The 14801-nt window shown below is 46.3% G+C and overlaps 1 protein-coding gene across 1 annotated transcript in view; it reads left to right on the forward strand.

The window, feature by feature from the left end:
- Window positions 1–13420, forward strand: part of LOC139057573 (fumonisin B1 esterase-like) — a 34195-nt gene extending 20775 nt beyond the window's left edge. Inside the window, exons 6-8 of the mRNA XM_070536017.1 lie at window positions 4042–4113; window positions 7423–7604; window positions 10671–13420. Coding sequence (XP_070392118.1) covers window positions 4042–4113; window positions 7423–7604; window positions 10671–11105 — 689 coding nt within the window. The 3' untranslated portion in view covers window positions 11106–13420. The remainder of the gene's footprint in view (window positions 1–4041; window positions 4114–7422; window positions 7605–10670) is intronic.
- The last annotated feature ends 1381 nt before the right edge of the window (window positions 13421–14801 follow it).

Genomic DNA, 14801 nt, shown 5'->3' on the forward strand with positions numbered 1-14801 from the left:
GCCGGGCAGGTGACAGATATTCTTGAGGCATCGTGGGTTTCGAAACCTTCCAGTCACCCACGGTTTCATCATTTCGGAACTATCAGAGTTGCAGCACAGCAGCATCGTTAGTCGTTCCTTGCTGCATTTTCCGCCATGGCAAGCCTCACCGTTAGGCTCGGTGTCTTAGACGGCTGTACCTTGAAAAAATGGCCCACTTCATCGGCATTGAATATGTCCCTTGGCTCGTAATCCTTTATGATAGACGTCGCGGTCTCTTTCCAGGCGTCGACAGCTGCTGTGGTAATGCTTGCAGCCTCTCCATTCACTGTTCAGGAGCATATTCCGTGCCCGTTTTTAAAATGATCAATCCAACCATTCGACGCACAAAAACCATCGATACCAAGCTTGTCAGCGATCTCCAGTGGCCTCGGCTTGCGTGAACCATTTGAAAACGGCCTCATCAAGCTGCACATGCTCCAAACTCTGGGCTTGCTTTCACTTGCCGTCAAAGATACGGGTGTCTTCTTTAATTTCGTTCCTTCTTGCAACTAAGGAGTTCAAGGTGGAAGGTGTCAGTCTTAACTCCTTCGCTATGTACACCTTCTTCTGCGTCGGGTTTTCTTTCACTACGCGGAAAATGTTCAACTCCTCTTGCAGCGAAAGTGCTTCCCACTTTCTTGATGTCATCCTGTTTGGAGACTGTTTGGCACGCTGGAGTCGTAAGAGAACTATGCTGCTCACTTGCATGACTAATGCGACGACCCACAAGAAACAAAGCTAACACAAGCAGACTGCGGGAAGCATGGGAACACATGGGCATGCACTTCCAAGAATAACTAGGACGATGAGTCCAAGCCAATGCGACAGCTCTAGGCAACAGAAACAGATCTGGGAGGCCCTACTTTTGTTGTAGTATGTGCCGAAACCAATTCTAGGGCCATCATAGACACATCATAGACACCATCTTCAGATAGCAAATAAAGATCTCAAAGGCCATGCTTTTGCAGGATGGAACCAAAAATATGTCATAGCTGTCACCCCCGGCACTTTGGACGGCCAATCCACTTGGACCAGCGCGGAGGGGCAGTTCGGAACGTACAATGCGGGAATGGTCTCACTGTTGCAACGCAGCAGCAGTGTTCCCAATGCATTGGATCGTATGGGAGCTATGTCGGGACCGGCCAAAAACAACATAATAGCCAGGAAAATGCAGCACCTGGGAATGCAACAGCGGGGTTTGCCTGTATTGCGTTTGAATTGCTGAGCACTTTATGATAGGAGCTTATGCATATCTGCCATACATGCTATCGTCACTGTCAGTTGCGCCTTGTTTCAAATAGTCCTGATACATACCTCAGGGGCACTAACTTTTCAACAGTGCTCACAATAATTGTGTCCGTGTAAACTGCCGTCCGGTCAGCGTTATGTCCCAACAGCATACAGTCGGTACCTGTGATAATGAAATCCCGCAACAACAAAATTCTCGTACGAAACATTTTCGTATCCCAGGCGCGAACGCCCATAGGATTCAATGCATTTTGTACCTCTCGGCAACGAAATGTCGCTGTACTGCAATCCCGCATCAATTTGTCTGAACATAACCCCTCATATTACCTACTCGCGCAAGGCTAGGGGGCTTTAAGATGTGCTCAGATGTGATTGCTTTGCACTAAAATTATGCAAAACACCACCATACTACACTTGTGTTGGCGGCGGCATTTTCATCTACAAAAACAACCAAGCGCCAGAAGTGATCGCATGTGCTGGAAACACATCGTGGCTGCCATCTTGTTTGTTGATCATCCATTTGAAGTGCCACGCATGTTGCTACCGACATGTGACAACGGTTTTTCACACCTAGTGTGGTGCATATGTGTGCTTCGGTGAGAAAAATGCAGCAAAAACAAGGAAATTTATGTCCCACCGATGTAGAATTGTGCATGGTGCTTGAGATATGGCGGTCGCAGCATGGAGTACAGTCGCCGACCGATTTTCCGGACTCCAAAAATTCGGACATGCCCGATTATTCGGTCAGCTTCGCGGCACCGCCATTCTCCCCATAGACCATAATGTATAACAACTGCCGAAAGTTCGGACACCTTGCAACCTCTCGTCTGATTTTTCGGACACTCCTTGAGCCAACTCGGTCGAGAGCACCATGCACCGACTCTGACCGGTGCATGGTTCCATACATCGTTCGACTTGCTGAACGCCATGTTTGTTTTGAACAGAGCTTCCTTGCTGCCCCACGAAGTGGCGCTACTGGAAATCCCCGCTCATCATCATCGTTTCTGCCTGGTTAGAGTGGCTCTGCAGCAGTTCCGGTTTCAGCTTAGTAAGCCATGTCAAGACAATCCAGCAGCTTATTTGTTTCTTCGTGCACGACGCTGCGAGCAGGCCACGTTTTTCGTTTGTGCGCTGTGTCGAGGTTTCGGTGATCCAACGCGGTGTACGGAAACATCGCATCAAGTGTCTAATGGCGCCGACAGTGCCCGCACAGACTTCACTGGGGAATGCCGGCTAGCGGGTGCCGGGAGGCCTAAGTCGCCTTCCGATGTGCGCCCCACCTGACGCGGAAAATGTTCTTCCGAGACCTGCGCAGTGGTTGCATTGCGGTTCCAGACACCGTCTCATTTGACAGTTTCATAGGTGCTGACACTGCTGTATTGACATGCGCAGAACTCGACGACGGTAAGATCATTCGTCAGGTTTCTGCTGCACCGCCGGACGATGACTCAGAGTCGGAAGATTACTCACCATGTGCTACGCTGCCGTCGCATGTGGAGCGTGTACAAGCAGTGACTGTGCTATCAGCCGCTAATAGTGACCGTACGAACCTCTCCGAGATTCAGGCTTATCTGATTGCGCGTAAACAGAACAGCGTGCAACTGCGCATTCACGCTTTCTTCCAAGCCTACTGCCAAGCCCAAATAAGTGCGTGGAAATAAAGGATTTTATTTTTTTTTCTTAATCTGCTTTTTCGGACACCTGTTTATTCGGACATTTTCGCAGTCCCCGTGAGGTCCGAATAAACGGTCGGCGACTGTACCACGCGTCGTGCTGTAACTGAGTGATCGTCTGGGAGTACGCATTCCTTGCTTCAAGAACGCTGTTTTTGGTGTCACCCGACAGGCACTGCATGTGGATTCGGCGCTGGATTAGATTTGTGCGAAGGGGCTGTAATCTCGATCGACTACCTTCGGGTATACGAGAAACGATCACTTTCACGCTCGGCACCGGACGCGTCGGGGCCTATGAGTGACCTATCTGTGCTGTCTCATCTCGCAACAACAAAATCCTTGCGAAAGTGCATTTTTTTTCGTTTCCCACCGATTGCGTTATTGCGAGGTTCAATTGTATTTGTTGAATGGCGCAGCTCTATCCTGTAGCACTGAAACTCCGGCAGCTTGCTTCCAAGGTCTGTTTGCAGCTTTTGGCGTATAGAAATCGTTTGCCAGAGAAAAAAATCCTTTCCTCCTCATCATGAACCCTTGAGCACAACTGTGCGATGTTTTGAAGCTCACCCGAGGCACTTCTATTTTTTAAGCAACGCCGCTTGCCTTCTGTTGTACAAGCTTGGTGCTTCCTCCAGTGAGGCAATTACCCGGCTCAATTACAAACTGCGCCACCTTCTGCTGCAGTTCACTCCTACAGCCATGGTGAGGGCCGTGAAAGCCTTTGCAATCAGGCTCGCATTTAATAAGCAGCACCTGCTGGTTTTGCCCTCCACGGATTGTTGACTCGTTCGCGTCAAGCCGCCTTGCAACTTTGGAATGGCCAAGCTCTTTGGCCATCGAAGTTACTGTCTTGTAGATGTGGGCAATTTGCATAGCCATTACCTTGCGAATAACAAGTGAACACAGATTTTTGGTCAGAACCACAACAGCACACCTACGGGACTATTGAAATGGCAGTTGAAAAATAGCTGAAAAAAAAGCACATTTTGATTTGAAATGTGTTCAGATCTGGACACTATGCTTCTGCTCCCATAGTTCTTAGACACCATACCACTACTAATGCTGGCTTTTTTTTTTTTTTTTTTGTCACGTGTTCTTCCAGGTGTTTTCCTCAAGGATTTTGTCTATGACCTGTGGGCAGCTGAGAACTTCACCCGGGTGCCTGTTGTAATAGGTGAGTGCATCCTGCAAATTCTACATGGGATCTAGTGGTGTGCCACCCGCTGCGTTCAAGTATTGGTGCAACAGGTGAATGATGCCCTAAAGGATTAAGGAAGCCATCGACAGTGGAAGTGGCGAGAGCCACACACGCGTTGGGAGTGCTTAGTTTCTGCATGGACAAGGGCGTAGACAAGGGCAAAAGTGGGCATATCATCAGCATGATGTGGCACTTTAATTATGCAGACTTGTATGCAGTGAAACCTTGTTACTACGAACACCACATTAACGAACTTTACTACAAACTACCATAATATTCTGAATTTTCAGCACTTCCCAGTTCAATGAAATAATTTCAGCGTGGTCATCACTTCGTTAAATCGAATTTCAACTGTATTAACAAGTTAGTTTATTTTAACATAATGCTGGAACATTGCAATTACATTGTCATTGGTAAAAAAATTAAACTAGTAAGCCATTATACTAAAGGTAGCATATTGGCTCATGTTAGCTTTGGAAAATAGAATAATTTCTGCTAGTTGTCTGTTCTCGCCAAGCTGGGCCTTATACTGCGTCAATTTCCCGTAAACTCAGAGGCAGTTGACCCTGTACCAGTCGCCACTCATCCCATTTGCTGTCAACCAATAAGCTCAGGATTGGGGTTGGTACCTGCAAGAAAAGTGCACCCTCACTGTTGGCAAGCCCTTACCCCTTGCTACTGAGAGGCTTGCTTTTTGCACAGCTTACATGTTGAGTGGCTAAGTGTGTGTTAAGGCAATATTTTGCTAGCAGCATGAAGTTATCGCAAAATTCGGCACAATATCAGACACTTTCTTAGAAATAAATGCAAAGAAACATGGTTGCCCCCACATAGCCAGCAATATATTCGATTTGTTTCGAAGATTTGAAAGGTATAGAATACCTAGTTTTAGAATGGAATGCGGATATTAAAAATATAGTGTTCAATAATATTCGAAATTTTCTAATATTCACACACCCGTACTTTTTTCCTTCTTTTCCTCAAAAAAATTAGGCCAAAAACCATGTCTGCGAAGATTTGTTTGCTTTGCTGCAGGACACGACTGTATTGCGGCGAAGTTGACAATTAAACACCGTGCAGCGAAGCTGACATTAGAAAACTGGTCACCACTGTGCAACATATGTCTAGACTCCTGTCCATTTTTCTCGCTAAAAAAATCAGTTGCATGTTAGATTTCTACTGTGTTTAGGAGCTTTAATGTTATCTTTACATTCGTTTTCTTCTTAGAACACTTTAAAAGCAATGTGTCTTTAATTCGGAGACATATTAGAAACGGGCAAACCCTGCCAAATGAATCAGCAGTGCGTTCTGACATTTCTTGTGCATCATGTTTAATTAGACCTGCTAGGTGCGTCAATAGATTTCGTGAGTCCAATCAGGGTCGAATTCACGGAAGTCAACTGTATTCCTGTCGATTTGTCTGTAGCCATTCTGTCTGTTGCCTTGTCTTTCTTGTCGTTCCGCCGTGCTCCATCTTTTCGTTGCACTAAATATTGGGTCTTATGGGGTAGCTTAGAATGCGACATAGCTGAGCTTTTTCACATTCTCTGCAGCATTCTGGAAGCTTTTGTACGCACGTGTAGTGTTCCATAATCAAACAAGTAACATGCACTGGCACATAGTGCAAACACTATAGCACCAAAACTTGCAGGGCTCATGCAGTTACCTGAATTATTGAATTACCTTTCGATTTTTGCACACGTAATTCACAGCAAAATTTTATGAGGGACTGTGCGTGGGTGCAGGAGCCGCCACATGTGAATTTTGCCTTTAAATGCGACTTACAGTGCATTGTAGCCATACATGAAGAGAAATATCACTTATAAATGAGCATTTCTGTGCACACTTCAACATAGAGCACCACAGGAAGCATCAGTGACATAAGACACTAGGCAAAATTGTTTTCGAAGTTCTGCTTGCCAAGAATAGTGCTGGGTCACTTTTACAGATTGGTTCCATTTATGAGGAGCTCCATTTACTGAGAGACAAAGCTGAAGTCCAGCATGAATACAAAACCAACCAACCATGAGGATGATGTTCCGTTTAAGTGGCAGTTCAGTTGAAGTGATTTCCGTTTATCGAGATCCCACTTATTACGGTCAGACATTGATCTGGCGAAACCCAATTTAAAGAAAAATTTATTTATTGGAGTGCTTTCAATTCCCTAATGTGTACTCGTAGAGCCTAATGCATTGAAATTCAGCCTCCACTTAAATTTAACATTTTGCCTGATTTATCTAAAATATGGGGAAATATTGGTTAAAATGTGAGTGTACCAAATTTCACTTCAGTTGACACCTAAATGACACCTAAATGAGTTTGTTGTCTGCACTAAGAGTGATAAGTGTACACACAGGCAAAAATTACACATTTTTTGCTTTTGAGTATATATAATGCTATTCATATAAATGTTTCAAACGTTCCAAGTATTATGAAATTCTCGGTTTAGTTATATTATTCTGGGGTCCCATCGACATTATTAACCCTTTGCAGTCTTGTGCATTAGCACAAATTCTGGAGTCTGAAGCTATTTCGCACATACGAGGTGCCATGCATAGTAGGAAAATGCATGTTAGGTGATTTATTTCAGAAAACTTATTTATTCTTGAGGCTCTCAGTGGTACTTGAGCACTGTGTGGTAGTGCTTGAAGCACTCTTTCCCAGGTGCAGGCCAAGATTTGCACTGCAAATCTGTAGAATCCTCATAATCGCTTTCTTCAAAAGTGCTCTCATCTGAGGATGTTTACTGACCACCTGAAGGTGGAATAATCCGTCGCATTAAAATCGTCTTCCAATTCACTGAACTCGCCTGAATTTCATCCATAAAACTCACTTGCCAAAAAAACGTCGCCATCCCGTCGGCGCTTCACGCCATAAATTGCGAAAATTCCCTCAAGCGTGGAGGAAGGGAAAAAAAAAAGTGCCGACCTCATCTAAAGACATTTTGAAGTGCACTTATTGGTTGAAAAAGTTTCCGAAAGCTGGCACTACCAGTCCGTATAAGCGGCGAACGCAAGCACGTGCAAGTGTCGGGTGCTTCCTGACATCCAAAAGTACTTTCGTGTCGGAAGGGTCCAGACACGTGATCTCAAAGGGATAAATCAAGGTTTGAGTGTACTTGAATTGTTGCCATGCAGGGTTATTTACAAACTGCTGAAACGCTTGCATATGTGTGTGCACGTTTTCCGAAGGTTGTCATTGGTGATGGGGGACCATGTGCAGTTGCACATAGTGGTCGCAGAAATGCTGCACGTGCGACATTGGCCCTTCTCTTGCTTTGTGCAGGTTCCAACCTGCAGGAGTTCTCCTCCCGGCGGGGGCTCCCCCTGGCCGACCAAGTGGACAGTGCGGAGCTCAGCTCTTACGTCAGGGACCGGCTGGGGGCCATTGACCCCAAGCTGGCCGAAAAGGTGCTGCAGATGTACGTGCGCAACGACACGATGCCAGCCGAGCAGCTGCACACGATGGTGAGTGCAGTAGCTGCGGGCAGCTGAAAGTTGGAATGCGTGAGTGATGATACAGCTCCCTGTGCCCGAGGAACAGGATGGCGACGATTGTGCATGCAGTTAATTGCTTTCTGCCGTCTTAATTACAAGATGGCAGATGGCTTCAAGTTGCTTGTAGTTCTTCCTTGTTGTTGTCGCTAATTTCGTGCAAGGTAGTACGGTATAACCTCGTTAATTCGACCCTTGTTAGTGTGGAAAACAGGGCGATTCTGACTCGTCCTCTGGTGTAAGCATTATTTAATGTAATCGAACTCTCATTAATTCGGACGTGTTTGGCCACACATTGATTAATTCCAAGAACTCGGCAAGTGCGGAGCACCGCAAAAGAGCAAAAACAGCACTAGTGTCCATAGGAAACGAAGTAATGCAGTGCGCGTTGCCATAGTCATCAGTGGAAATCATGCGTGAATCACAGCAGTGTGGGAATGCTTTGTGCCTTTAAAGCCTTTATTCTTGCATTTCTCACCGCACATAACACCATGTTGGCCGCTTGCCTTCATAACTCACTAGTCGCCATCCATGATCACATCAATAGCCATCACGATGGTTCCAGCCATATTGGTTGCAGCAAATAGTGTGCTGTTTCGTTTTGACTCGGTGTGCATGTCGGTCATTTGCCTTGAGAACTGCTAGGTCACCGTGCCTGATTGCGTCGATAGCGGTTGCAGTTTCATCCGCAGCAGTTGCAGCAAACAGTAGCTTCGTTTTGACTCGGTACAAAGCTGTCAAGGATGAAGAGCACTGGCTACATTGCAATGGACGGGCAATCTGCATGCGACCAGTTCACTGGCGACAAAATTAATGGGATGTGCGTGCGGTAGTGAAAAGCATGTCTCGGATGATGCGCACCACAGCTGTGCTGCAAAGGAAGTCGTGAGGCCTTCGCTGCTGTAAGTGCTGATCAGACATGAGGTGAGAATTGCAGCTTCCATACTGCTTTTGTGCAGAATAGAACTAAGATTTACTGGTTCGTTCAGTAAATAAATGCGTGTTGACACAGTAAGCATTTGTGTATTGTCTTTTTGGTATAATTCAACATTCGGTTAATTCGGACATTTATTTCCGGTCTCGTGAAATTTTATCACTGTCTGTGAAGACCCACATGCCGTCCTTCATACAGTCCATGGTGTGTTTGACAGTGCATTTATCAAACAACACCACAACACCCACGCCTAGACTAACCACTTTGCTAGTTCGCTCTGCGATGCATACAATTCTCCGGAATGCCACGACAGGACTTGTTCTGCTAGCTTAGCAAGTAAAATAGCTTATCACTTGAATGTGCTTTTGTAATCAGGCTGAAAACGGCGTATTGCCATCATCATGCTGTGCGGGATTCATTCTGTCACCATCCATGGTCGCCTTAATGTGGTGGCAATTGCAATGACGCTGGCTAAGCTGACTCTGATAGTCAAATGCTGGGAACACATTTTTGGTCCTGGTATCATTTTGGATTGCACCGCCCAAGCGATCTTCGGACAAAATCTCTCGGAAAACAAAGTGCACATTAGAATTGGGTAAATACTTTAATAATTCATTGTGAGCTACCATTATTACTTTAAAATCTTTCTGGGGCAGGCCAAAAATAGGTGTTTTCGAAAAGCAATGACGTGTGTCCAACTCATTCACTGTACTCTAAGCACCGCCATGATGGATGCTGTCATTAGTGGAGTCGCCAGCTACGGTCACCGTTGGGGTGGGGCATGGCAAAGGCTAATTTCAGGATAGAAGTAACAAATGTTTGGCCCGTGCATAGAAATATATGGGTGCCAGCTGGGATGTTTGGCCATATCGAATTATCTGAACTCGAATTAACGGAAGTCTACTGTATGAGGTAGCACATGATTGCTTATTGGCCAGTTGCCTGCTCCTAAGTTGACACGCAGCATAACATCTCTTATGGTTAGCAAGTTTCACATCCACTGCCTTGGCTGCAAGTGACACTGGCTAACACTCCAAGGGCAAGATCCAGTACACATGCACGATACCCAGTAGAATTTACGGGAGGACAGCTACCATGGTAGTTTTTATGGAATAGCATCACGCGTGTGTAATGTGGGTTTGACTCTCATTGACTGCAAGATGTCATTTTTTTTTGCACTTTCATTTCATTTTTCCTCATTACTTCTACATTTTTAATCAAATCAGCCTTTATTCAACATCTGAGATGCTGAGAGCACAGACTGAGAGGTAAACGTTGGGGAAAAAGAACAGTTGATTTTCTGTATGCTTCCCCTGGTTTCACTGTCTGTTGGCTTTAGTGATTGTAACTAACAAGAATTGAAGAAGTTTGTTTGTGATGTAATATGAAACAGTGCAAGTTACCTCTCGTCTGAATGCTCTGCAGGAGGCAATACTAGCAGCTAACAACAATGCAAGTTTACCCAAGAAGTCAAGCAGAGTTGTTGCCTTATTTGGATGGTTGTTGGCACAGTTCGTGGAATCCAACTGTTCCAGCATTAACTCTAGTCAAGTCACGTGCAGAATCTTAGTTTGAGCTAGTTGGTGCTGTCGCATCACCTAGAGATGTATTTGAGCAAACCACAGTGGCTGTTTGCTAACCTTAGCTTCTTCACAACTTCTGTTGAAAACACCTCCAGTCATTTCACCAGCACCTAATACAAATATAGTATGAAAAATGCCTTTTGGCTGCTCTTCAACATTTCTTTAATGCTCCAGAATGCAAGGTTTTGTGACTGTTACCTCTATTAGAATAATGCTCTAAATTAGGATTTGCATGCAATGTTTGCTCCAGTCTACTACAGGATGAAATTCTATCTGCTGCAAACATTGCTACAAAATGACTTTAGGCATTCCCACGCCTGATTTAATGTTAGTAGCATGAATCGCTGGTGTGAATCTTTAGACAGACTCTGTTCAATACTAAATAGACACAGCATTGTTAGTTGTTTTCAGGTGTTTAAATTACACCTACTAAGTACAACACACATTGGTGCACAGCAAGTGAACATTCCATATGTATGCAGCTCATGCAGCGGACAACTGTCCTTTGTCTATGATGCGCAGATCTCAGATGTTCGTGTGACCTGCCCACTGGAGCTACTGACTGGCGACTTTATCAATGCAACCGAAGGGGCGAAATCTGCGCACTTCTACATTGTCGACTACTCGCCAAACGTGTCACTCTCTTTCTCCACAAATGCCGAGCCGACCAGGCTCGCGCAGCATGGGCTGGACGTGGCAGCCATCTTTGGCAAGATGTTATCTGCTGCGGGCTCGCCGGAGATGCACCGCAACGACCTGCAGTTTGAGCACAATCTGCAGAAGCTCTTCCACAGCTTCGTGCATGCAGGCACACCCTCCCTCGGCTCGCAGCCCCTGAAGGAGAGCCCGTTCGTAAACTACATCAGTGCTAACGTGCGCAGCCGGGCATCCCAGCACGAGCCGTGTGCCAGTTGGGGGGAGTTTGGCGTGTTCCCCGAGTATGCCAAGAAGAACTGATCTCGCCACTTGCGTATTGCGGAATTTTTTTTTCCACATTGTTCGTTACGAGACGTCACAAACCATAGGTATCTGGGCTCTTCACTGGCATTGTAAATAATGTTGGTGGACCAAGTCGGCGAAGGAGAGTGGGGAACAAACATAATAATCCGAATGCAAACCAGTTCCTGTGAGTTAAGGTAAATGTAATGTAATGATTTCTTGTGACCAACTCTTTAAGCCACGAGGTAAGTGCTCAGGCAGCTTGTTACGCTGTCTGTAGGAGATGCTATTACTGTGATGGCAATGTAGGGTACTGCTGAATGTATAAAATTAGTGCCCATCATAAGATAGTGCACATCAGTCAGCACAAGCATATTACGAAAAAGCCTACAGCACTTCTCAGGTGCTGCAGGGATGCCGCATGGGAAACTGTCAGCCCCAGGCTGCCTGCACATGCATGGGTGTGCAGCCGTGGCCTCTTGGTTGTGTTTGCCTCTACTGCGGGATAGGGGTTGAGGGCTCTAAACCTGCTGCTGCCGGTCGCCCACCAGTTATAAGGCTCAGGCGTCCCCCGGCCGTGCACACGGCTTCTTCAGGGGTGTACTGCCTGACGAGTTGAGCCTGCATCCTGCAAACTTCCATTAAAACTCTGCGGGCACAAACAACTCCAAAAAAGTAGGTCGGGGTGCCACTCCCGTTGTGGCAGTTTCTCATGGCATTCCTTCAGCACGAGAGGGAAAGACGTGTCTCGCCTAATTTCAAAGCGCAGTCGTCCCGCAATGGCCAAGGACCTGACCAGTATTGGGTTTGTACCTGTTTTACTGGCAGGTTTCTGGTGGAAGCTCTAGTCTATCTACCATAAGACGAAAAAGGAATCTGAGCTTTGGGGTAAGCTGCAAGCAACATGGGGTTGGCGGGGACCCCAAATGGGCATAATGCTGCTGTAAGGCATGTGCGCATTTAAGTGGTCAGCACACATGGGACGAACACACGGCGAACGCACATGGAACGAGCAGACGGAGAACCACCCTTGCGGGACGGTGCATTTAGAAATGAGGCGTGGCACGACTCCCATCCGGCGTCATTGACCCTGTGCGAACAGAGCACGGCATTGGGGTAAGCCTGTACCCGTCTTAAATAGGTCTTGAACCACCCTTTGGTATGGTGAAAAACAGTACGCGCGAGCATGCACTCCAGCCCTGTTGTGCACAAAGAAAACGCTGCGCTCACGCACTACAGTTGCTTGTAGCTGTGATCTGCTGTGTAGCGTGGATACCGGCGCTGCCACGGGGTGCAGCAACAAGTTTGCTGACTGAGCGCAATGCGGTTCGCCGAGGACAACCGCGTTTGCTGCCTCGTAGGCATCAAAATCTAAAGTATTGGCTTCTACGTGAACATCAAAAGTCAAATTTGGAACTTCAAATGCATTTCTCAACTTCAGTAAAGAGTGGTTCAGAGCTTTTTAAAGTAAGCTGCTGGGTGTCGGTGGTGGGTTTTCAGCCAGTCGCCTCCCACAGCTGTAGCCTCGCCTGCGCATTATCAGCAATACTAAGTTGTGAGGTCTGTATATGATCATTCTACGTTGCTCCTTCCGAGTTTTTTTTTCTTGGTGCAATGTAAGTACTCAGTCTTGACTCGTGAGCTAAGTACTAAAACTAGTACTAAGTACTAAAAGCTAAGTACTGTGCATTTACTCATTTGTGTATTGTTCTGTTAGTGAATGTCTTTTATTTCGACTGAGGACTGCAAGCATTGCTGAGGTGTAACAAGCATCCAGTAGCGTTGCACCGGAAGGATGTCTGGAAAGTGTAAGTCATAGATGCCATGCGTCTGTGAGCGCAAGAGCATGGCATCGCAAGCCAGCCACACTGCCAAAGGTTCACGCATAGAAGCGAATAGCCACTGTGCATGTCGTTTGATCCTTCATACTTGTAGCCACACGTTTTGTGCAGTTTGTATTTTTTTTTTCTGTCTGTCTGTTTAGTACGTCACCACTACTTCGTTTTGCATGTGCCAACTTGCCACACAAGCAGGGTGGCAAGGTTTTTAAACGGATCTCGCAAGTTGTCGTCGTATGGTGGACAAGTCGTGCAGCTGTAGCAAGCACTCGTCACTGCCCTCATTCATTGTTCATCAGTAAGAGTAGGAAATGTATAAAGCTCTTTTTTTTTTTCTCACGTCAACGCTTGCCTTGTCTCATGTATTGCTCTTTGACCTGTTTTTCCTTTCTTTTCTTTTTCTTTTTTGAGTGTGTTATGTGTGCGTCTGCTCAGAATCTCATCTTTTTGTATAAGCAAAATAAAGACCAAAAATAAAGACTTTGTACCATGGAATGTTCCCTGTGAGAGTGGTGAATTAGGAAATTGGCAGCTCCTAGCGTCCAAAACCAATGCACATGGGCTACAAGAGGTGACATACATATTGGAGGACTCCATTATGATTGATCACCAGGATCCGGTAAAGGGGCCCCTCCCCAGGCCCTATAGCAAATTTTAGTAATACTCTGGAGGTTGTTACGTGTCCTTTAGGAAGCGTTCTGCCACAAAACTTTTTCAAATCGGCTCATTAATGGCCGAGATAGAAATATTTCAGTGTCGCAAAGCCATGATTTCGGGAGGTGAGCTTCACTGCAAACACTCCACTTGCCCCGTCTAGCCTCCACAAGCGAAATTCCTTCCCTGCGTTCTCCCATATCGGACCTCGAGGATCGCGTGACGCATGCATCATGGGCCCCGCCTTTGTTTTTTTCTTTTTTTCTCCTCGCTTTTTTGCAGCGCAGCGCACTTCCGCTGATGTCGTCGTGCATGAGCCGTTGCAATTGTCTCGTTTCGGGCAGTGCACGATTTTGCGTGCTGCGCACAAGGACACCTGACTTGCGGTATAAAGTAGTGCAACACAAATTCTGAGTCAGACACAAGCAGATCACAGAGCATGATCCCGCACTGGAACACGGTTGAAAATGACGTAGTTTCGGTGTCTGCGCACGTGACCGCACGTGGCAACAAGCACACAAAACAGAAGTACATCTCTCGCTGCAGTATGAAGTAAAACGAAAGCATGCAGACATTTGGTTTGTGTGTTTAATTACAGTGAAGCTTTCTTTGCCTTTTCCTTCGACTTTCCCACTGCTGCTGCTGCTGTGGCTTCTGCTATCCGGCACACTGCGTCGGGGGGTGGTTCAGAGCGTGTATATACGTGGAAGGAGCTTGGCAGAGAAGAAAAGAGACGCGAGGAACTCGTTTGGATCGCATGACGTCAAATGTGCACAATGCTCTCTGGAGCTCCTTGGTTGTCGCCACATTAGCGTCTTGACAGCTGTAACTTTCCATGACCCCTTGCAAGCGCTTGCCTTTCTACCAACGTGCAAGTCCAGAGGGAAGCTAGATAGAATGGAAGAGAGGAGGCAGAGAATCTGTAGAGCCGGCGTGGTCGTGAAACGAGTGAACAACAGCCTTGACACTCTTCGTTCGCAGTTCCCATACAGATACAAGGGGGGGTCAGGAAAAAGGTGATGTCATGAGAAGGCAAGGAAACGCTGGATAAACTTAAGTTCAAGGTACGGTACGGTGCATTTCTCCTATTTCTGAAAAATAAAACCAGGCAAATAAAGTGCACCGTAAGGTCTAGGTGACGCAACGGGATCGGTCGCACATCAAATAAACACTTCTGTGCCCACCGTAATAGTTTTGTGGCTATCCCATTGCTCGAGGTCGC

Source organism: Dermacentor albipictus, chromosome 3 (genome assembly GCF_038994185.2).
Source record: "Dermacentor albipictus isolate Rhodes 1998 colony chromosome 3, USDA_Dalb.pri_finalv2, whole genome shotgun sequence".
In the NCBI taxonomy this organism is placed as follows: Eukaryota; Metazoa; Arthropoda; class Arachnida; order Ixodida; family Ixodidae; genus Dermacentor; species Dermacentor albipictus.